General features: G+C 40.9%; 1 protein-coding gene across 8 annotated transcripts in view; it reads right to left on the minus strand.

Annotated features, from left to right (window-relative positions):
• Positions 1 to 23,373, minus strand: part of SAMD13 (sterile alpha motif domain containing 13) — a 50,781-nt gene that overhangs the window by 12,106 nt on the left and 15,302 nt on the right. For 4 of the 8 annotated variants that reach the window (XM_043460842.1, XM_043460843.1, XM_043460844.1 and 1 more), the window contains 2 exons: positions 6,221 to 6,332; positions 3,911 to 6,026 (listed from right to left, as the gene is read on the minus strand). In XM_043460842.1, coding sequence (XP_043316777.1) covers positions 5,766 to 6,026; positions 6,221 to 6,332 — 373 coding nt within the window. In that variant the 3' untranslated portion in view covers positions 3,911 to 5,765. Of the gene's footprint in view, positions 1 to 2,014; positions 2,801 to 3,910; positions 6,027 to 6,220; positions 6,333 to 23,373 lie in introns of those variants that run through there. The other 4 variants (XM_043460849.1, XM_043460846.1, XM_043460847.1 and 1 more) reach the window with 2 other exon arrangements.

Consider the following 23,373-nt stretch of genomic DNA (forward strand, 5'->3'; position numbering starts at 1 on the left):
TTAACTGGCCTAATTCAGAACTGGATTTAACATGAAGCTAATGAAGTTTAAATTTTGTCTAAGCAAATTTGTATCATAATTTTGTACTTTTATTACAAAAGAAGGCTTTTATAATTGTATAATCTTAATCGCTTTCTCCCCCCGCCTCCACAAACCTGGATTTGTCTTGGATCTGATTAGAAGTGTCTGTCTACAATCACTACAGCTGAAGTCCATCTGACCACAACTTAGGACACAGAGTAGGGCTCAGAGTTGCTCTGATTGGCCTGTCCACTTTACTGCTCCATCTGAGGAAGTTACTGTTACTTGGCAATTTGTAGCAATAAATTATTTTATTTATAGTTAGTAAGTCAGTGGCCTCAGGAACATTATCAAAAGTTAGTAATAAGCCATCTGAAAAGAACTATCAGTCTTGGCATTTCAGATGAACAGCTTTAACAATCAATTGGACATTTTACAGTAAAATACTGTTTCAGTCACATGGTTTGGGGGATGTGAGAAGATAATGGAGTAAAATTAGTCACCATGAGTTGCATGTTATTTTGTCATGATACTCTGAGAAAAAAATGATCTTAGTGATACATATTATTCCAGAAACAGATTCACTGATGTCGCTCACTTGTGAGTTTGTGGATCTGAACAATATGAGTTATGTGACAGTGACTGAATGGCAGCTCTCCATTTCCATTTTCTCCACATACATGCTGAGTGTGTGAGTCAGATAAAGAAGATATGAAGTGACTGCCCTACAACAGGCAGGTAGGGTCCAGTGGGAGTGATGAACTTGCTGTGAAGGACTTAATTTGCAACTGAAAGCACCATCAGTAGCTTCTCAGTTAGCCTTCAGAGTTTAACAAAATAAACTTTATCCTAAATGTTCTATGTAAGGAAGGTGGAGGTGCCTCTGAATGAATTAGTCAAGAAGTTCTTTCTTAAAAACTAAACTATTAGGAAAGTAAGTTACCTTTGACTCTTGAAAAGCAGGTGCCTCACATCCCTGGGCAAGTGCCAACTTTTTATCATCTAGCTGTGCCTTGTGTTGTGCATTGAAAGCTTACTTCATGAAGGCCAGTTGAAAGGTAACACCTGACTCTTAAAGCAGGAACTTGAGCAATATTTGGCTTGTTTAACTCAACATTCATCATAGAAATCTGAGTCCCAGAAAGGCCAACCCTGCAGGGTCTTCTAATGACCATGAGTTGATCAGAAGGAAAGAAACCAGGAGTCATGACCCTCACTCATGTCCTTCACATCACAGCCTAAGAGGTTTGAATGCTGGAAGACGCTTAGGAAAAGAGCCACCACACCACCATGTTGGTGGGAATGAGAGACAGTGTTGGCAATAGCTGTAATCACTGCCTTGTCTAGGAAGGGATCCCAGTGTCTCCTCCTCTTATGGGCCAGTGAGTCCTCTGGGGGGCAATGTTAATGAGGCCAGTGGGCCGACAGAGAGCCATGTCACTGGTCATGACAGAATGGCCAGAACAGGAAACGACCCCAAACACACACACTGTTGACAGTGGATCCTTGGTGCACGGGTGTGGAGGGGGCTGGGCAGGTGCCTAGGCCTTCCCTCTTGATAATTTTTTTGGTCTGTACTTGTGGCTCACACAGAAGCTCAAAAGAAGTTGGTCAGAGGAAAACTTGATGGTGATAACTGCACCAGTGGGAAACTTAGGGGAGATAATTATTAGGTGTCAGTGTGCTTGCATAGAGAAAAGGAGGTTCCACAAAGATCCCTCGGCTAATCCAGCTGCCCCTCCATACCACAGGAACATGGGACATTCCTGCACTTTGGACAAATCAATGGCCTGACCTCTTCCAAAGGAACATGCTGCTAGAAATCCACCTCTGAGTCTGGTTGCTACAACAACAGGATATCCAGTAATGTATTGTGAGACCATACCAAGAAGATGGACATTCCCCTGAAAGTCAGCACATGTCATGGTGGACATGTCTGGCATCAATGTCCGTGTCTTAGTCAGCTTAGGCTGCTGTAACAAGACACCAAGGATCAGGTGGCCTAAACAACAGAGCTTTATTACTCAGTCAGGAGGCAGGAAGTCCAAGATCACAGTGCCAACATGTGGCTCTTGGTGAGGGCCCTCTTCCCCCCTTGCAGATGGCTGCCCTTGTGCTACATCCTCACATATAACACAGAGAGAAAGAGCAAACTCCCTTTCCAGGGCATTTACCCCATCATGAGGGCTCCAGCCTCAAAACCTCATCTAAATCTATCTCCTGAAGGCCCTACTTCCAAACACCATCACCCTGGGAGTTAGGGTTTTAAAATGAATTTGAGGGGGACAAACATTCCATCCATAACAGCCAAGAAACTAAGCTCTCACATCAACTAAGACGTGCTGCGTTTGGCAACTGTACTACCCTTTCTGAACCTGCCATTTTCTAAGGTGGTTTAGGGGATGCTCACTTTCCTGGCCTGCTTCTATCACATGGAAGGGCGGAGCCTACCCTATGGAGATTTAGGGATGTGGCCATTCTTTTTCTCTCTCAGCTGCTGTGACCTAGAAGTGCCTAAAAGGGTCCTGTGTTCGGGCTGGGGGTAGCCTGTAGTCTTGCCATCGGGGATGAATGTGGTGAGTGACTGCTGACTGCTTGGGGTTCATTTCCAGGAAGATCACGGGAGGTGAAACACTGAAGGCCTCTGAAGCATGATGATGGAAGAGGCAGGTTAACATAGCAGAGGATCCTGATCCTCAGTCCTCATGAAAAGCACAGCAGCTGCTTGTCTTGTCAGCCTGAGTCTGGCCAGTGGTTGCTTCCTTGCAAAGTTTACCTCCTTTAATGAGAAGAGGAAAGACATGAGATTCAAAGTAGGAGGAAGATTCAAATCACTTCCAGAGAATAATTCAAGGCAGATTCTTTCCCTTTCCAATTACCTTTCCATAAGAATGAAGTAACTTGAGCATCTAGACCATGCTTGCAAAATTCCACTCCCTCAGGAATTCATTTCTCAGGCTCCAGAGGTGAAGAAACAAGATGGTGTTCCTTTCCTCCCTTGAAGGACTTCTGAATGAGATGCTTTGGGGAACTGTGTCCCCTTTTGACTCCCACGTCACTGGTGCTAGACTGATGTCATCCCTGGGAGAAAGGGCCTGCTCCTGGGCTGAGCTTAGAGCTGGCCAGTTCCACTTCAGAGTCTGAAAGGCCCAAAGAATACCCTCCACCCCTAGTCTGGGCCATCTGCATCAGAGGAGTCTGAGCAAAAGCTCCTTCTGAAAATTGCTTCTGGGCAGCCGGGAATCTGGCCAAGAGACCTTTTAGCTAAGTTCTTTTTTTTTTGTTAACCTTTCATAATATTATTTAAATTTAATTTTAGAAGTGAGTTATTCAACTGCAATGACACAAATGGACATTATAACATTAGACCAAAATAAAATATGTTTCAGCTGATCAGCCTTCCACTTTCCAACCGCAGTTATTTCCCCCCACAATTTTGTTATAAAAAATTTCAAACATAAAGTTGTAAGAATATTTTAGGGAGTACCTGCATTCCCACCACCTAGATTCTACAGTGAATATATTTCATGCTTACTGTATCATATGTCTCTCCATCTACTCATCCTTCTATGCAACTGTGAATCTGTATTCTGATGCATTTCAAAGTAAGTTGCATAATCAGCATACTTCGCCCCTAAATACTTCAGTTTGTATACCATTAATTATTTTTCATAGGTCTTTTCCTATTCCCTGGTGGGATTTCCTGGTGGCTCAGACAGTAAAGCGTCTGTCTGCAATGCAGGAGACCCGGGTTGATTCTTGGGTAGGGAAGATCCCCTGGAGAAGGCAATAGCAGCTCACTCCAGTACTCTTGCCTAGAAAATCCCATGGACAGAGGAGCCTAGTAGGCTAGAGTCCATGGGGTCCCAAAGAGTCAGACACGACTGAGCAATGTCACTTTCATAGGTCTTTTACTTCTGAGGAAAAAATTTACTGGCTGTGTAATACACAAATCTGGATCACTTGCATATGTTTGTGCATAAGCAGTGACCAATGCATATACCCATAATCCAAAGCTTTATCAAGATGCAAAATGCTACCATCCCTCAGAAAGTTCCCTCACGCTCCTTCCCAGTCATCCCCCTCTCCTACCTACCCAGAGGCAAGCATTGTCTGATTTTTTTTTCTATCATTAGTGTATTTTCCTGTTTTCATCCTTTATCTAAACAGAACTGCTATGGTCTGAATGTGTTCTCCCCCAGATTTGTATGTTGAAACCAATCCCCCAATGGATCTTGAGGGTATTAGTATCGATATTAAGAGCCGGGCCCTTTGGGAGGCAATTATTAATAGATGATGAGAACAGAGCCCCCATGTGTATCTGGGCCTTTATAAAAGTGGGCCCAGAGAGCTTGCTCATCCCTTCCTCTGTGAGGACACAGCAAAATGATGGCTGCCTAGGAAGTGGGCCCTCACCAGACACCCAGTCAACTAATGCCTTCATCTTAGACTTCCTACCTGCAAAATATGAGAAATAAGTGTTGCTTATAAGTCACACAGTTCATGGTATTTTTGTTATAGCAACCCACATGGATTAAGACAAAAACCATTCAGAACAAGATCTTTTATGTAGAGTTTCTCTCATTCAGCATAATGTTTTAAGATTCATCCAAACTGTTGTGTGTATCAGTAGTTCATTTTTCTTTATTCCACTGTAAGACTAGACCACAGTTTGTCTATTCACTCTCCTATTGATGGACACTTGAGCTTCCAGTTTTGGACTATTAGGAATAAAGCTACTTGAACAGTGTTGTGCAAATCTTTGGTGGACATATGCTTTCATTTCCCTTGGGTAAACATTCTGGAATGAAGCTACTAGATCATGGGGTAGATACAAGAGTGTTTTTTTTTACACTCCCACTAACAATGTAGATGAGTGTGGTTGCTCTATATCCTCACGAACATTTGCTATCAGTCTTTCTAATTTTAGCTGTCCTGGTGGGTGTGAAGTGATTTAAGCTGTTATTCTGGCAAATTTTCCAAGTTAACAAAAAACACATATGCAGGGATAAAGTTGAAGAAAATACTGGTTGAAGGAAATCTAGAGATTAGATTTATGTATGATATTAGAGAAGTGCACTTTTCTATATACGGCATTAGATATTTATTAGAATACAAGATATATATTTCATCAGAAAACATGATATTAGAAAATTGCACTTATCCAAACCCAGCTTGAGAGAGTAAGAAATGGCTAAAGGGATGTGCAAGAAGCAGCGAAATGCATTGCTCAGTTTATAATTCTCTCAATTACATTATAAAATTAGAAAAGTGAACTTAATGCTTAGAATACTGCAGACTTCATTGGTAGGGAAACGGGAACTCTGTGTTTCCCTACAGAACTGGTCTGGTGTGGATCGCATGTATCCTGATTTGCTTCCTCATGGTCAAAACCCTTTGAAAACCATCCCTACAGTGCTGGCCCAGCCTGGAAAATGGAATCAGCAATCACCCAGACAATTGGGAGGGATTCCCTGCTCTTCCCTCCATCTCTCCAGTATCAACACTGGACCTGAGTGAGGGAATTCACATTTGGGGGGCATCAAGGTTGGGCCAGCATCTACCCGAGGCAAGGTGCCTTCATCACTGCCCTTTAATTCTCATAATACCACCCTACCAAGTTAGGCACTGAGAACCTGGTGTTACAGATGTGAAAACGTGACTCAGAGAGTCATAGCATTTGCCTGGGATCACACAGAATTACAAGAACCAGGATTGAAGCCCAAACCCTGTGCTCTTTCCATTCAACTTTGCTCAGCACCCAGCAAACACATTGGAGGAGGCTTAATTAACAGCTCAGGTGGCGCAGAGGCCAGCAGCAGACAGGAGCGTGTCTCTCCGCCAGATTCGCCCCTGCTTTTCCTCTTTTCCTGTGTTCTGCTTCCTCGTGTGATTGTGTTGAAGGCAGGGCTGGGCCATCTTTCAGAAGATGCAGGTGTAGATGAGACTTGGCCCTCCTCTCTGCAGCTGCGCCCATGTCTCTGTCTCAGCGCTTGGGTTTTCCTCTTGCAGGAGGGAATCATTAGCTTGTCACTTCCGTACTCCCCTTCCCCACCCTCTTACTTTCCCAGGGGCTGGGGTGACCTGGAGCCTCACTGATCCCTCACCGCTCTCTATGCCTTTCCTTCTCAGTCCCTTCTGCTTGTTGTGGGGAAGAGAGGCAATCATGTTCATTGTGTATTTCTCTAGACTGAGTTACCTGTTCCTGAAATGCACTAGCTTGCTCCTCAAATCCTGCCATTCGGAAGTAATTGACGACATCCATCACGGCCCAGTCTGCAGGATCAGGTGGCCTCCCGTTCTCCATGGAACTGCAAAATAAAATATCAATCAGGACGGTTATCAGGGCAGAGCATGCTCACGATCGTGTGTGGCCAGGTCCCCACTTGGTCTCCCGGGGGCAGGCCTAGGTCAGCTCATTGCAACCGGGGGCCCAGACCCCACTGTACACGCTTCAGGACCAGAATCATTCTTGTGTTTCTTGGGTTCAGAAGATCATTGCTCTCACTGGCCCAGTCACTGCTTTCTCTATAAACCTTTAATATAAAGTATTCCCTCATGTATTGTTTCTTAATTTAGAGATATTTGCAGTGATCCAATGACTTCTGGCAGCCCACAATATGATATTCACACTCCCAAACTAAGAATACCAGACCTTTTACAATACGGCCCCAACACATCACCACTTTCCCCACCCCCATCCCCATATATCCAGGGCCAAAGCCATTCCCCAACAGCCAGGCCCTTCTGGTGCTGTTCTAGCCACTGAAGGCCCCCCTCAGCTGTCTCTGAAAAAATCCTATCCTTCCTACTGGATCAAATGCCATGGTCCCTGTGAGGCATTTTCTGCTCCACCTGAAAGTGTATTAGTTATAACCGCCTCTGAGTTCCAGACCTCCATTCTAACTCCTATCAGAGCACTTTCCACATTGTATTATACTCTGTTTATTAGATAGTCTCTAGACTTTCTATTAAAGTGGGAGATGTGGGCTGAAGACGTACATTTGGGTCTGGACCAGTTCTCACTTTATTATTCCTTGCATCAACCAAGTTGTTAGGAATTCAATCAATGTTCAGGCAAGTAGATGTGGATCAAGCATTTGTTTGAGAGGGTTTCTGAGTAACCTCACTGGATTTAGACAGGAAAGGAGGAAAGGTGGAATAGAGAAAGAGTGGACCTGCAGTTACTGTGTCTCTGCTTATTTCCGTGTTTCAAGTGTACCTGTTTGGATTTCTCTATGTCTTGTCCATGGTGATTCTTCTAGAGTATACATCCCATCACATTGTTCCCTGCTTCCAAACTTTCAAAGGCTTCCCACTGCTCTTTGGATAAATTCCAAATAGCTTCACCTGGCTCAGGAGGTCCTTCAGGACCAAGCCCCTTCCTAGTCCTCCAGCTGGGAATACATTTGGTGAGTAAAACAGAATAGTCCTTACTTTGGTTGCACACAGCATGGGGGAGTAGACACTGACTCACAATCACACAACTAAATGCATAGCCCTGCAATGTAGCTGAGGATGGGCACTCTGTACTACGGCAGCGGGAGGGCATACGAGCAGCTTTCCTGTGGAAGTTTCTTTTCAGGTAAGGTCTAGAGAGCAGCCCGAAAGTTAACCATATAAAGAAGTCAGGTAAAGATTATTTCAGGCTCTCTGACAGGGATACATACAGAGAGCCATGCTGGTCTTGGATGCCACATTGAGGATTCTGAATTTTAGTCTAGGAGCAATGGGATTTGTTAAATGGTCTGAAGTAATGGGCGTGACCTGATCTGACTCATATTTCTGGAAAAAAGAGTATTGGAGAGGAGCCAGAGGAGAAGACAGGACCAAGCAAGAGCTCATGGTGACTGAGACTATGGTAGAAAAGGAGAGAAACGTGGATTTAAAAAGTATTTAACCAACAGAATCAGCAAGACTTAGTGGTGGACTAGTGCATGCATAGATTCAAGGCATTAGATCTGATGGACAGAGTGCCTCAAGAACTATGGACAGAGGTTCATAACACTGTACAGGATGCAGTGATCAAAACCATCCCCAAGAAAAAGAAATGCAAAAAGGCAAAATGGATGTCTGAGGAGGCCTTACAAATAGCTGAGAAAAGAAGAGAAGCAAAAAGCAAGGGAGAAAGTGAAAGATATACATAACAAATGCAGAGTTCCAGAGAAAGGCAAGGATAAGAAGGCCTTCTTCAATTAACAATGCAAAGAAATGGAGGAAAACAATTGAATGGGAAAGACTAGAGATTTCTTCAAGAAAATTATAAATAGCAAGGGGACATTTCATGCAAAGATGGGCACAATAAAGGACAGAAATGGACCTAACAGAAGCAGATGATATTAAGAAGAGGTGGCAAGAATACTCAGAACTATACAAAAAAGAACTTAATGACCCAGATAACCACAATGGTGTGATTACTCACCTAGAGTCAGACATCCTGTAGGGCAAAGTCAAGTGAGCCTTAGGAAGCATCACTATGAACAAAGCTAGTGGAGGTGATGGATTTCCAGCTGTGCTATTTCAAATCCTAAAAGATGATGCTGTTAAGGTACTACACTCAAAATGCCAGCAAATTTGGAAAAGTCAGCAGTGGCCACAGGACTGGAAAAGGTCAGTTTACATTCCAATCCCAAAGAAAGGCAAGGCAAAGAATGTTCAAACTACCACACAATTGCATTCATCTCACATGCTAGCAAGGTCATGCTCAAAATCCTCCAAGGTAGGTTTCAACAGTACATGAACTGAGAACTTCCAGATGTTCAAGGTGGATTTAGAAAAGGCAGAGGAACCAGAGATCAAATTGCCAACATCTGTTGGATCATAGAAAAAGCAAGAGAGTTCTAGAAAGCATCTACTTTTCCTTCACTGACTACGTTAAAGCCTTTGACTGTGTGGATCACAACAAACTGGAAAATCCTTAAAGAGATGGGAATACTAGACTACCTTACCTGTCTCCTGTGAAACCTGTATGCAGGTCAAGAAGCAATAGCTAGAACTGAATATGGAACAACCAACTGGTTCTAAACTGGGAAAGGAGTACATCAAGGCTGTATATTGTCACCCTGCTTATTTAACTTATATGCCGAGTACATCATGAGAAACGCTGGGCTGGATGAAGCACAAGCTGGAATCAAGATTGCTGGGAGAAATATCAATAACCTTAGATATGTAGATGATATAACCCTTATGACAGAAAGCAAACAGGAACTAAAGAACCTCTAGATGAAGGTAAAAGAGGAGAGTGAACAAGCTGGCTTAAAATTCAACATTCAAAAAACTAAGATCGTAGCATCTGGTCCTGTTACTTCATGGCAAAAAGATGGGCAAACAATGGAAACAGTGACAAACTTTATTTTCTTGGGCTCCAAAATCACTGCAGATGGTGACTGAAGCCATGAAATTAAAAGACACTTGATCCTTGTAAGAAAAACTATGACAAACCTAGAAGTGAAGTGAAATGAAGTGAATCGCTCAGTTGTGTCTGACTCTTTGTGACCCTGTGGACTGTAGCCTGCCAGGCTCCTCTGTCCATGGGATTTTCCAGGCAAGAACACTGGAATGGGTTGCCATTTCCTTCTCCAGAGGATCTTCCCAACCCTGGGATCGAACCCAGGTCTCCCGCATTGTAGGCAGACGTTTTACCGTCTGAGCCACCAGGGAAGTTGACAAACCTAGACAAACCTATGTTAAAAAGCAGACATATTACTTTGCCTACAAAGTTCTGTCTAGTCAAAGCTCTGGTTTTTCCATTAGTCAAATATGGATGTGAGTGTTGGACCATAAAGAAGGCTGAGAGCTGAAGAATTGATGCCTTCAAACTATGGTGTTGGAGAAGCCTTTTGAGAGTCCCTTGGACAGCAAGGAGATCAAACCAGTCAATCCTAAAGGAAATCAACCCTGAATATTCACTGGAAGGACTGATGCTGAAGCTGAAGCTCCAATCCTTTGGCCACCTGATTTGAAAAGCTGACTCACTGGAAAAGACCCCACTGGAGGGAAAGAGAGAAGGCAGGGGGAGAAGGGGACGATAGAGGACAAGATAGTTGGATGCATCATCGACTCAATGGACATGAGTTGAGCAGACTCCAGGAGGTGGTGAGGGACAGGGAAGCCTGGCCTGCTGCAGACCATGAGGTCGCCGAGAGTCAGACACGACTGAGCGAGTGAACAACACAGTCGTGCCTGTTGAGTTGCTCCAGTTGTGTCCGACTCTGCAACCGCCAGGCTCCTGTGTCCGTGGGACTCTCCAGGCAAGAATACTGGAGTGAGCTGCCGTGCCCTCCTCCAGGGGATCTTCCCAACATAGGGAATATACCCATGTCTGTTACGTCTACCTGCATTGGCAGGCGGGTTCTTTACCACGAGCACCACCTGAGAAGCCCCGTGGTGGACTAGACAGGAGAACTAAGGAGACGAAAGTGTCCTGGAACTGGATGGATGGTGGTAACTTCACTTGGACCACACCCCCAGGTTTAGCTGGACACACTCTGTGAGGCGTGCCATCTACATCCAAGTTGAGATTCAATGTGGAACATGGGTCTGGAGCTCAACGCAGACGAGTGGGCTAGAAGTACACAGTGAGGAGCCAGAAGTGTTCAGATGGCATTTGAAACCTTGGGAGGGGACAAGGAGAGAACTGGGTCCACGAACTAAGCTTGGGAACACTCAACATTCAGTGCAAGTTGAAAAGATTCATGTTACTTTCAATGGAAATGAAATTGCCCAGAGTTTGTGCATTTCTGAAAGTCTCAAATATCTAGAAGTCAAGGGTTGAGCTGTACCTCTGCCTCACCCTCAGAATAATGTCTTGCTCATAGTAGGAAGTTAAAATATTTGATTAAAAAAAATCTAGATACATGGCGTCAATGATCTTATTTGCAAAGCAGAAGGAGAGACACATGTATAAAACAAATGTATGGTCACCAAGGCTGTGAGTGGGGGGTGGGATAATTTGGGAGATCAAGACTGACATGTATACACTATTGATACTATGTAAAAAGGAGATAACTAATGAGAACCTACTGTATAGCTCATCAAATGCTACTCACTGCTCTGTGGTGATCTAAACGCGAAGGGAATCCAAAAAAGGGGATACATGCATATGTATGGCTGATTCACTTTGCTATGCAGTAGAAATTAACACATTGTAAAGCAAGTATACTCCAGTAAAAAGTAATTAAAAAAACAACAACAAATTTCTCTCCTAAAGAAAAAGGAGTCACTAATCAATGGCACATGTGATCAATTACTTAGTAACAAAACACTTAATTTAAAAACAGAGTCAATGCTTACTAATTAGAGGTACATTCCCTTTTGGGCATAGAGATTGTAAATCTGTCAATACTGCCCTTGTGTACACACACTTGTGTACTTGCTCACTTACAGATGCCACACGTCCCCCACTTCACCCTGATTCCCCGCCCCCACCCCCACAATGCTTTCCTACCATTTAGGCAAAACACATGGGGAAAACCTATTTTTCATCCTAATATTTTAACATGTTAGGGTGTTAACATGTATTTTCCAATCAAAGCTAAATGGGCTTTTAAAAAAAATATCATGCTAGGATTTTCCATTATCCTATCAGCATAAGCAGTCATGAGCTGACACTGAGGACTCTTTTATAGGTACCATTTACCTTCCCTCTCTTGCTTAAGTTAGGCTTGAAAAATGTTTGGAAAGGCAGTTCATTGTTCTAACACATTGTTTAGGTTTTCTAATCAGCTCACTTCTAGCAGTGAGCACAGTGACCCATCTGATACACTTTTAAGTGCCCCAGAAGACATCTGAACTCACTCTCCCTGTGGCTGACTTCAATTAGCTGCCTTTCTTCATAAAGAAGAGCTATCAAATTGTGACAACAAAATATCAGTTCAGTTCAGCCACTGAGTTGTGTCCCATTCTTTGCGACCCCATGGACTACAGCACGACAGGCTTCCCTGTCCATCACCGACTCCTGGAGCCTACTCAAACTTATGTCCATGGCTTTGGTGATGCTATGCAACCATCTCATTCTCTGTCATCCCCTTCTCCTCCTGCCTTCAATCTTTCCCAGCCTCAGGGTCTTTTCCAATGAGTTGGTTCTTTGCATCAGGTAGCCAAAGTACTGGAGTTTCAGCTTCAGCATCAGTCCTTCCAAAGAATATTCAGGGTTGATTTAACTGACTGGTGGATCTCCTTGCAGTCCAAGGGATTCTCAAGAGTCTTCTCCAACACCACAGTTCAAAAGCATCAATCCTTCAGTGCTCAGCTTTCTTTACAGTCCAACTCTCACATCCATACATGACTACTGGAAAAATCACAGCTTTGACTAGATGGACCTTTGTTGGTAATGTCTCTGCTTTTTAATATGCTGTCTAGGTAGATCATAGTTTTTCTTTCAAGGAGTAAGTGTCTTTTAATTTCATGGCTGTAATCACCATCTGCAGTGATTTTGGAGCCCAAGAAAATAGTCTGTCTCTGTTTCCACTGTTTCCCCATCTATTTGTCATGAAGTGTTGGGACTGGATGTCATGATCTTAATTTTCTGAATGTTGAGTTTTAAGCCAACTTTTTCACTCTCCTCTTTCACTTTCATCAAGAGGTCCTTTAATTTTTCCTCGCTTTCTGCCGTAAGGGTGGTGTCATCTGCGTGTGGAGGTTATTGATATTTCTCCCAGCAATCTTGATTCCAGCTTGTGCTTCATCCAGCCTGGCATTTCACATGATGTACTCGGCATGTAAGTTAAATAAGCAGGGTGACAATATACAGCCTTGATGTACTCCTTTCCCGATTTGGAACCAGTCTGTTGTTCATGTCCAGTTCTAACTGTTGCTTCTTGACCTGCATACAGATTTCTCAGGAGGCAGGTCAGGTGGTCTGATATTCCCATTTCTTAAAGAATTTTCCACAGTTTTTTGTGATCCACACAATCAAAGGCTTTGGCATAGTCAATAAAAGCAGAAGTAGATGTTTTTCTGGAACTCTCTTGCTTTTGTGATGATCCAACAGATGTTGCCAATTTGATCTCTGGTTCCTCTGCCTTTTCTAAGTCTAGCTTGAATATCTGCAAGTTCATGGTTCACCGACTGTTGAAGTCTGGCTTGGAGAATTTTAAGCATTACTCTCCTAGTATGGGAGATGAGTGCAATTGTGCGGTAGTTTGAGCATTCTTTGGCATTGCCTTTCTTTGGGACTGGAATGAAAACTGATCTTTTCCAGTTCTGTGGCCACTGATGAGTTTTCCAGATTTGCTGGCATATTGAGTGCAGCACTTTCACAGCATCATCTTTTAGGATTTGAAATGGCTCAACTGGAATTCCATCACTTCTACCAGCTTTGTGTGTAGTGATGCATCCTAAGGCCCATTTGATTTCACATTGCAGGATGTTGGCTCTAGGTGAGTGATCACACCATCGTAGTTATCTGGGTCATGAAGACTTTTCTTGCATAGGTTTTCTGTGTATTCTTGCCACTTCTTCTTAATATCATCTGCTTCTTTTAGGTCCATACCATTTTTGTCCTTTAGTGTGCTCATATTTGCATGAAATGTTCCCTTGGTATCTCTATTTTTCTTGAAGAGATCTCTAGTCTTTCCCATTCTATTGTTTTCCTCTATTTCTTTGCATTGATTGCTGAGGAAGGCTTTCTTATCTCTCCTCGCTATTCTTTGGAACTCTGCATTCAAATGGGTATATCTTGCCTTTTCTCCTTTGCCTTTACCTTCTCTTCTTTTCTCAGCTATTTGTAAGGCCTCCTCAGATAACCATTTTGCCTTTTTGCATTTCTTTTTCTTGGCGATGGTATTGATCACTGTCTCCTGTACAATGTCATGAACCTCCATCCATAGTTCTTAAGGCACTCTGTCTATCAGATCTAATGCCTTGAATCTATCTGTCACTTCCACTGTATCATCATAAGGGATTTGATTTAGGTCATATCTGAATGGTCTAGTGGTTTTCCCTACTTTCTTCAATTTAAGTCTGAGTTTGGCAATAAGGAGTTCATGATCAGAGCTACAGTCAGCTCCAGGTCTTGTTTTTGCTGACTGTATAGAGCTTCTACATCTATACATACAAATATAATATATACATAAACATGCAAAGTATGCTACATTGTAATTTTAGGATGAGAGTCTTTCCTGATTCTTATTCTGCTGGGATATGACATCATCACTTCCTCAGTTCTGAAATATTCTTGAGTACTAGCATCACAGCAGAGAACAAAGACTCTGCAGAAGTGCTGGCAGCACCATTAAGAGCAAGAGTGATGAGGAAAGTCTCCTACTTAGGGCGAGGGGATCCACACAGAGAATCTGGGGGAGAGCAATCAATCGACGCATTTAACGTCTGAGCCACCTAAGTTACAGCTGATTAGCTCAAAAGACAAAGTGACGTAAAAATCACAATGTTAGATCACACGCATCCTGAAAGGAGAAACTGTCTCCATCTCTGCATCTCTCCAGCACCCAGAACTGGCTGGACTGGACTGTACAGGTGATACACAGCAAAGATCTGTTACATTAACAGACTAACAACCAGAGGGTACTTACAGTCTACAATATGCTTTTCACTTATTACCTATTGTCAGTCTTCTAGCTCCTTGTAAATTGGCTACTGCGAACTGATTTTTAGGAAACTAAGGCTCAGAAAGGTTAAGAACTCACCCCAAATCACATGGTATATAAAACCAGGATTGAATTCCATACATGTTTGTCTCCACATCTATTCTTTTTCCACCCCATACTTACTGATACAATAAATGTTTACTAAAAGCCGACTGTCCTCTTGGTGCTGTGCTTAGAGACAGGTTACAAGGATGGGCGTGCATATCCTCCAAGGAGCTGGCACTCTGGGGAGGGGAAGCAGGCATGTAAACAGTGTACTCTAAGTGTTAGAGCTGGGGAAGGAACTGGTGCTTCTGAGGCTGCATGCACCGGAGGGCCTGGATAATGCTGCTTGACTAGGACACTTGAAAATTTTTCATGCAATCCTGAAAGGCATCACTTGCTTCAAACACACACTCAGTTCCTCCCTGAGAGGAGAATTGTCTGCAGAAGCAGAAATATGCAGGCACGCATTGTCACTTCTAGGTTGTTTATGTTAAATAATGATAAATGGTTTTGCTGGACCTGTCCAGTGGTTTCAGCAACGGTATTAAGAAGAAACCTGGAGGTGGTCCAAGGCCACATGATGGTGGCGGCTCAGGAGGCCAGGGTGCCAAGGCCAGATAAAACGATGAGAACATTTCAGAGGATGGATTTAAGCGTCACCTTTCCCCACTGGGAAAGCCATATGTTTCCTCAAGGACTGTTATTTGTGGCCAAACTGAGATGCTTTGTTCCCTTTTAAATGGGCCATTCTCTTCAAATCTTTTCTTATAACATGTCCATGTCAAACTCTAGGAGGAATTTAAATGGTGCTGTTTAAAACACCTCCCAGATGGTGGTTCCCTTTGTGGCTGCTAATTTTGCACTAATGAAATGAGATGGCAGATATAAAAGTTCCACTATCATTTGGTATTTATTATTATTGTCACAGCAAAATATTTCCTAGAATATAATGTAAATATAAAGATGATAAATTCATGAATATTTTTCCAGGCATGGAGACTTTGAAAAAATATATATGCATTTTTGCCTTATTATAAAAAAGACTGGCAAGAAATGAACAGCAGAATTTGTCTCCAGTCCCATCACTTATTCAAATCAATGTTCCCATTTAACACTGTTACCTTTCAGTCCCTGCATATGACTGGGAACATCATGTATGGATAAAAATTACATCACGTATGAATACTTCACACTGGGAGCTGATTATCCCTTAATTAAACAGTCACCTCACTCTTAGAGCTAAAGAGACACAACTGTGAGGACAGAAATGCAATAAATAACAAATTTGGCAGATACATGCAGATTATGACCTTATGGTGAATGTTTTCATGTTGGCACATGATAATTTGAAGTGCTAGCAGCAAAAGTGTCCATTTCCCTTTAATTTTATTAGCGGAAACAGGTGAAAAATATTTGAAACTCTTTCTTGGAATTTAGTGTGTGTATATTTTACGGTAGTTATGCTTTTATAGATTCTGAAGGTTGATAAGACCAGAAGAAAACTCTGGATAAATACAGCCCATATGGGATTTCAAAACCCCATTATACTTATTAATTGCATTTCAACTTTAAAGTTCAGAGCAAAAGTTACTTTCTACTAGTTAATATATTACAGTGACATTTATTTCTCACACTACTCCTTTTATAAAACTAATTCTCAATGTTACTTGTGTTTCCACTCAGAATTACACTTGAACTTTGTACTATTTTGATCTTTATAACTTACTTTCCAAATTAAATTAACCCACTCTTTGCTCATATCTTAAAACAGCCTTTGGCTAAAAGTAATATAATTTTGATCATAATAAGTCAACATTGATCTCTTGGCCTACGGACATAGCTAAGGATGAAGCAACCAAATGAGCTTTCATTTTATCTCCATTTTTTTTTTCCTCCCTCTCCCTTCATCCTAACAAGTAGGGATCTGGCTTAAAGACAGCCAGAAAAAGAGAAAGGATGATTCAAAGTTTTCTGACAGGACAGTTTTCATTTTTTAATATCCAGCTATGTAAGAGTTGACTGCATTTAACTGCCACATACCCAAGGAACAAAAGCACTGAAAGAGCAAATAGCTCTTCTGTATATTCCAAATTCTTTAGCTTGGCACTCAGGGATTTAATTCAAACATAACTTTCCAGGCTTCTTTCCCATTCCAAGTTTGTACTGAAATCCAACCAGTCAACATCCTGGACCTCCCCATATCCACAGCTTTGGTTATGCTACTCAAAGCCCTGTTTGTTCAGCTTTTAAGGGTTAGAACTCTACTTATTTAAAATAGATACTGGTTAAATGTCTCCTTCCTAATAAACCCAATCAATCTTTCATTCCCATCATTAATTAATTTTCACCTGCTCATAATGAGTCTGGCACTTAATAAGGCTTGGGAACTTGCAGTCTAGTGAAAAGGAAAATCTCAAGTCAGCTGCAGGATGAAGAATGGTTTTAACATGTTCCCTGCCTTATTACAAAGAGCAGTTGAGGAAGAAGAGGAATGGCTCCATGGAGGGAGAAGGGCCGTGTGAGTCAGGTTGTGTTAGGTGTGTGGAGCCCTGAATCCAGAGCAACACCAGGATCAGGTCCCAGGAACAGAGAGGTCAGTCTTCCTGCATCATTTCTTTCCTAATAGGCATCCTCCCTCAGGCTCATGCATTTCCTCTGAAATCACATGGCACTCTGTCCTTGGCATTCCTCTGCTAAGAATGTCTCCCAAACACCCCACTCCATTTTTCTGAAAACAAATCTGCCTTTTCCCCAACCTGTTCTCAACTTCCTAGTACAAATAAAGACCTCTGACCTGGTGGAAATAAAGACATTCCTCTCAAGAGGACACTATGCATTTTTGTATTTTATTTGCTATCAGATGCAATTCACACCCACATTCACACTACACATAAACATAGGAATGTTTTATACCCCGGTAAATAATATTAAAGACAACTGCATACAGACTGCCTGCAGAACGCCCCCTCCCTGCTCTGAGCCAGGTACAGTGGTCACTATTCCGAAGGACTGAATGTGGCTTTAAGGCTTTAACAAACTCGGTTTTCCTTCGTAGGAATATCAGTAGCACACCAGAATCTGTGTAGAAAGCAGCAACCCTTCGAGCTGCTAATGTATAGAAGATATATAAGGTATGTTTGTCAATTCTGCGACTTTGATAGAATTCCTTGTTATTATCACACTTAAAATATGATGATATGATTAGCTGACTCTATAGTTTTGCTCATCTTACTCTTTTGAAATGTATACTTCCTTAAGGTAGCTGTTTACAGTGGACAAATGGTATAACTGTACAGACTCAATCCTTAACCCAAGTTGTCATTTAATTTAAGGGAATAACCAAACATAACCCAACTTTTATTATAAGACAATATGTTAAGACTGAATTGTGTCCCCCTTACCCCCAAAATTCCTATGCTGAAGTCCTAACCCTCAGTGTGGGCTAGGGCTTTTAGGAGACAGGGCAATTAAGGTTAAATGTGGTCATGAGGGTGGGGGCCTAACCCAATAGGATTGGTGGCCTTGTAAGATCTGCACGCATGCAGTGAGGAAAGTCCACCTGAGGACATACTGTGAAGGGCACCACCTACAAGCCAGGAAGAGGACTTTTTCCAGGACTGAATCAGCCAGCATCCTGAACTTGGGCTTCCCAGCCTCCAGAACTATGAGAAGTACGTTTTTGATGTTTAAGCTACCCAGTCTATGGTACTTTGTTAGGGTACTGAGTGAACTGATAATCATACATCAGAATGAGCAGCCAGCCATAAAATACTAAGGAATTAATTTTAACTTCATTAAAAGAAAAATAAAACTACCAATTACAAGTATCACTATCAACTATTATTCTCTGATTCAAGAATCCATACATATAGCACTCTGACTTAGCCTACCAAATATATCCACAGAAGGGTTACAACATCAGATTCTGATTAGAAAGGTCATTTTGCATGCCTGAATTAGTGGCTCAGTTTCCCCCCTCCTCTGCACTGCCCCCTCTCGTTTCTCTTTCTCTTTTCTTCTTCCTTTTTTCCTTTTTTCTTCTTCCTTCCCTCTCTCCCTCCCTCCATTTCTTCCTTTCTTTCTAACAAACTATCTGTTAAGAAGTATTTGGTATTTAGCCACTTAAATGTCTTGGGAGCTTTATTTTATTCTCCCATGTGTTTAGTAGAGTGGAATCTTACATTATGATCACTTTCTGGTCCAGACTGCTATTCCCTGGAAAGAACAGCATGCCAGGAACCCTCACTCAGTGTTTTCAGGTAGACTCAAGCAGTATGGCTGTGGGGTCTGGGAAAGGTGGATGAAACAGAACATCCAGGAACTACCTAGCAAGCTGGTTGCAATCTCCTCCCTGCTTTCAAAGAACATACATCTAAGGATTGCTGATTATTTACTTGACAACACAAAAGGACAGGAATCCAAGTAAATGAGCAAAAGCTGAAGCCAGTGATCAGATGCACAATTACTTCTAACAGCTTCCTCTTCCTCCTTCCCTAAGGAACCTGGCAGGACTTCCAGGCAAATAAATAAACATCCTGTGAAGTTATTTATTTAGCCCTAGATGTGACTGATTCCCTTAGAATTAGATGCCTGACTGATGTGTGGGTTGCTATATACATAAACATTGCTGGATTTTCTTTTTATGAGGTAAGTAATGGTAGCTAATGTTATTTTTGTTATATGAAAGTTCTCTTAAATAATTCTACAATGAAGTCAGAGTTTTGAAATTTGGCATGTTAGTCACTCAGTTGTGCCCAACTCTTTGCAACCACATGAACTGTAGTCCACCTGAATTCCTCTGTCCATGGAATTCCTCAGGCAAGAATGCTGGAGTGGGTTGCCATGCCCTTCTCCAGGGGATCTTCCCAACCCAGGGATCGAACCCAGGTCTCCTGCATTGCAGACAGATTCTTTACCACCTGAGCCACCAAGGAAGCCCTACCTAAAAATTCTAGCAATACCAATAGTAATTTCTAACTTTATCCTAATATCTTACTTCTATCATTCAGTTCCTAACCTTCTAATTCACATTAAGAATGACAACTTCTTTAAATTTAATAATTAGCTTAATATTTAATAGTTAACAGTCCTCAGAGAGGGCTATTTCAAAAGTTAGTATTAATACACATATGGCCAATTAATTAACGACAAATGAGCCAAGAATATACAAAGGAGAAAAGATAGTCTTCAATAAATGGTGCTGGAAAAACAAAGAGAACAATCTGCAAAAGAATGAAACTGGAACACTACCTTATACCACATAGAAAAATTCATGTAAAGTGGATCAAAGATTTGAACGTAAGGCCTGAAACCATAAAGCCTGTAGAAGAAAACATAAGTGGTAAGCTCTTTGACATCAGTCTTGGTGATGATTTTTTTGGATCTGACTCCAAAAACAGAGGCAACAAAAGCAAAAATAAACAAGTGGGACTATATTAGATTAAAAATCTGCAGAGCAAACAGAACCAGCAAAGTGAAAAGGCAACCTACTGAACAGGAGGAAATATTTGCAAATCCAAAATACATAAAGAATACATATAACTCCACAGCAAAAACAAATATTAATAAACAATCAAATTTAAAAATGGGCAGAGGATTTGAATAGACTTTTTTTTCCCAAAGAAGATACACAGATGGCCAACAGGTATATGAAAAGATGTTCTACACCATTAATCATCAGGGAAATGCAAACCAAAACAATAAGGAAATATCTTATGCCCTTTAGAATGTCTATTATTGAAAAAAAAAGAGAGAGAGATAACAAATGTTGGCAAAGATGTGGAAAAGGGAACCCTGTGTACCGTTGGTAGAAATGTAGTACGGGAAATAGTAGGCAGGTTCCTGAAAAAAATTAACAACAGAACTACCATACAATTCAGAAATTTTGCTTCTGGGTATCTAACTAAAAGAAAGAAAAACACTAAATCAAAAAGATATAGCTCCCCCACATTCATCACATCACTATTTACAATAGCCAAGACCTGAAAGCAATCTGAGCGTGGGAAAATAAAGAAAATGTGGTGTGTATATATATAATGGAATAGTATTCAGCCATTAAAAGGAAGTATTGTCATTTTTGACAATATAAATTGAATGTAAGAGCATTTTAAATGCCCTCTGCAAGTAAAATTAGTCAGACAAAGACAAATACATAATCTCACTTATATGTGGAATCTAAAAATAAAATATTAAAAACTGTAAATACAAAACCATAGATACAGAGAACAGATTGGTGGTTGCCAGAGGTGGGGGGTGGGGGTGGAGTTGCAGAGCACAAAATGGGTGAAAGTGGTCAAAATGTACAAACTTCCAGTTATAAAATAAGTAATTCATGGGGATGTAACAGTCAGCATGGTGACTACAACTAATAATATTGTACTGTATATTTGAAAGTTGCTAAAGATAGTAGATCTTAAAAATTCTTATCAGAAGAAAAAAATTTAACTCTGTATGTGATTCATGTTAAGTACAGTTATTGAGGTGAACATTTCATGGTGTATAGAAATAATGAATTATTATGTGGTATATCTGAAACTAGTACATTATATGAAAATGATATCCCAATGTTTAAAAGTTAGTATTTCAATATTAAAGTGAGTTTAAAACTTTCCAACATTCATTACTAAGAAAAGTATCACTTTACTAATTATAAAAGAAATGTTAGTTCCAAAATTTAGTCTTTGCTTCATAATAAAACAACCAACTGAACACAAAGGCAGAAGAAGATGGTGAGATATGTGAGCAAGAAAAGGCATGATTTTAATAAGAAATAGCTTCTTTTGAAGGTTGCTAAACTTTGTTGCAGTGAGCATTCTATTGCAGTAGAGCTTCTCCACTGTGGGGTGAGGGGCTTGGTGGTGGTGGGGAGATAAACCACTTGAAAAGCTGCTAACTTACTAAAAGCATCTATTGTGTGTGGGAATATTAGTTCCTCCTCCCTCCTAGGAGAAAAGGGAAAAAGGGAAAAAAGACCAACTGATGAAAAATGGAGTAATAAGACTAAATGAATGGGGAAAAAAAATTCACATTGTATACTTGTAAGTTGTATAGATATGCACATATATGTGAAACACCTAGAATTTTTTATAATTTATTGAAAATTCTACATGATTAAACATAGATCAATAGTAAGAGTGTCATGTACCAAAGTTTTGATTAATTCAAAATCTGTGATTCTGAAATCCATAGAAAAGAGAACATTATGATCCCATTTGTTCAATAAAAGTTTACGTCTCCTTCATATACATTGGCCTTCCCTGCTGGCTCAGACAGTAAAGAATGTGCCTGCAATGCAAGAGACCTGAGTTCGATCCCTGCCTGGATCAGGAGGATCCCCTGGAGAAGCGAATGGCTACCCACTCCAGTATTCTTGGAGTGGTATCCTGGAGAATCATCATGGACAGAGGAGCCTGGCAGGCTGCAGTCCATGGGGTCACAAAGCGTCGGATATGACAGAGTGACTAAGCACAGCACCGCACTCATATGTATGGATACAGAGAGCTCTCTACAGAAACTGTCTAGAAGAACATACTCTAAACTATGAAGATGCTCCCTCTTAGTTATTTAGTTATTTTAAAACCTAATAATCATCATGAGTCCACCATGCAAAATAAAAGCTATAATCTGTCTTAAAAAAAACCCATAATCTTGACAATGCTTATATCCATCCCACCCCTGCATCCCTGACCTGACGGAATCATCCTCTCCAACCTCATATTCATTTAACCTTTCTCCCCATGCATGTGAGCAAGAGCTTGTTTTGGCTATAACCTGTGCAATATTGTAGCCTCTGAACACAGGTGGCTGCTGAGCATTAAAAATCCAACTAAGAAATGGGGTTTTTTCATTTTAACTAGTTTAAATTTAAAAACTCTAATTAATGTAAATTATGTTTCTGATCAACACAACTTCATTGTTTTGGTGTGATAACGTTTCCCTTTAGCCACTGCACTGCCTAGAGACTACTTTGAAGTTCATCAGACGCAGCTCTCTTTCGCTAGTTTTACACATAAACACATGGCAATCTAGTTGGCATCTATACATTGATTCAGGATAAATGATCTTTTCTATGTACCCATGTGATATTGTAATGTGTTTGATGCAGACAGCACAGGTTATAAGATTCTCTTTGTATGTTGTAATTGGTAATTAATAATCTTACTACTTGAATTGTAATAAAATATTTTTAGTTAAAAATAAGTATGGATACATTTTAAAATGTAAAAAGGAGGCATACCACTGATGCAGAATCAAAAGGAGATGCAGAAACTAGCACCAGAGTCAGAACAGTGAAGAAAAAAGGAGCCTGACTCAAAGTATGTTGGAAATTTCATGAGGAACAGCAATTGCAATTTGTTGGAGCAGAGCAAAAGGAAAAAAGCTGTTTGACAAATGGATAATATTAAGAGACATTTTTAGCAAAGATATAGCGAATTTGGTAACATGCTTCTCAACAGTCAAAAAGAACTAATAACATAAGTAACCTGTAATCAAAATTCAACATCCAACAAAACATTTTGAAGGGATTTTAAACAGAATCTGAGCTCATAAGTTTGTCCAGCTATAAACAACTTAGATTCTAGCACAAAAAAAGAAAACAGTTTTTTTTAATAGCTATGTTGTTATATTCAGTTTTTAGAATATTATGAAAAAATACTAAAAAGGCAGTTCATCAAAAGTGAGACATTTTTCAATCAAGCCATTAAACAATTGCCCAAAGAATGTTAAGATCTTTTTAACAGTATCTAAGATCGATTGGTTC

This window comes from Cervus canadensis, chromosome 2 (genome assembly GCF_019320065.1).
Source record: "Cervus canadensis isolate Bull #8, Minnesota chromosome 2, ASM1932006v1, whole genome shotgun sequence".
Taxonomy (NCBI): Eukaryota; Metazoa; Chordata; class Mammalia; order Artiodactyla; family Cervidae; genus Cervus; species Cervus canadensis.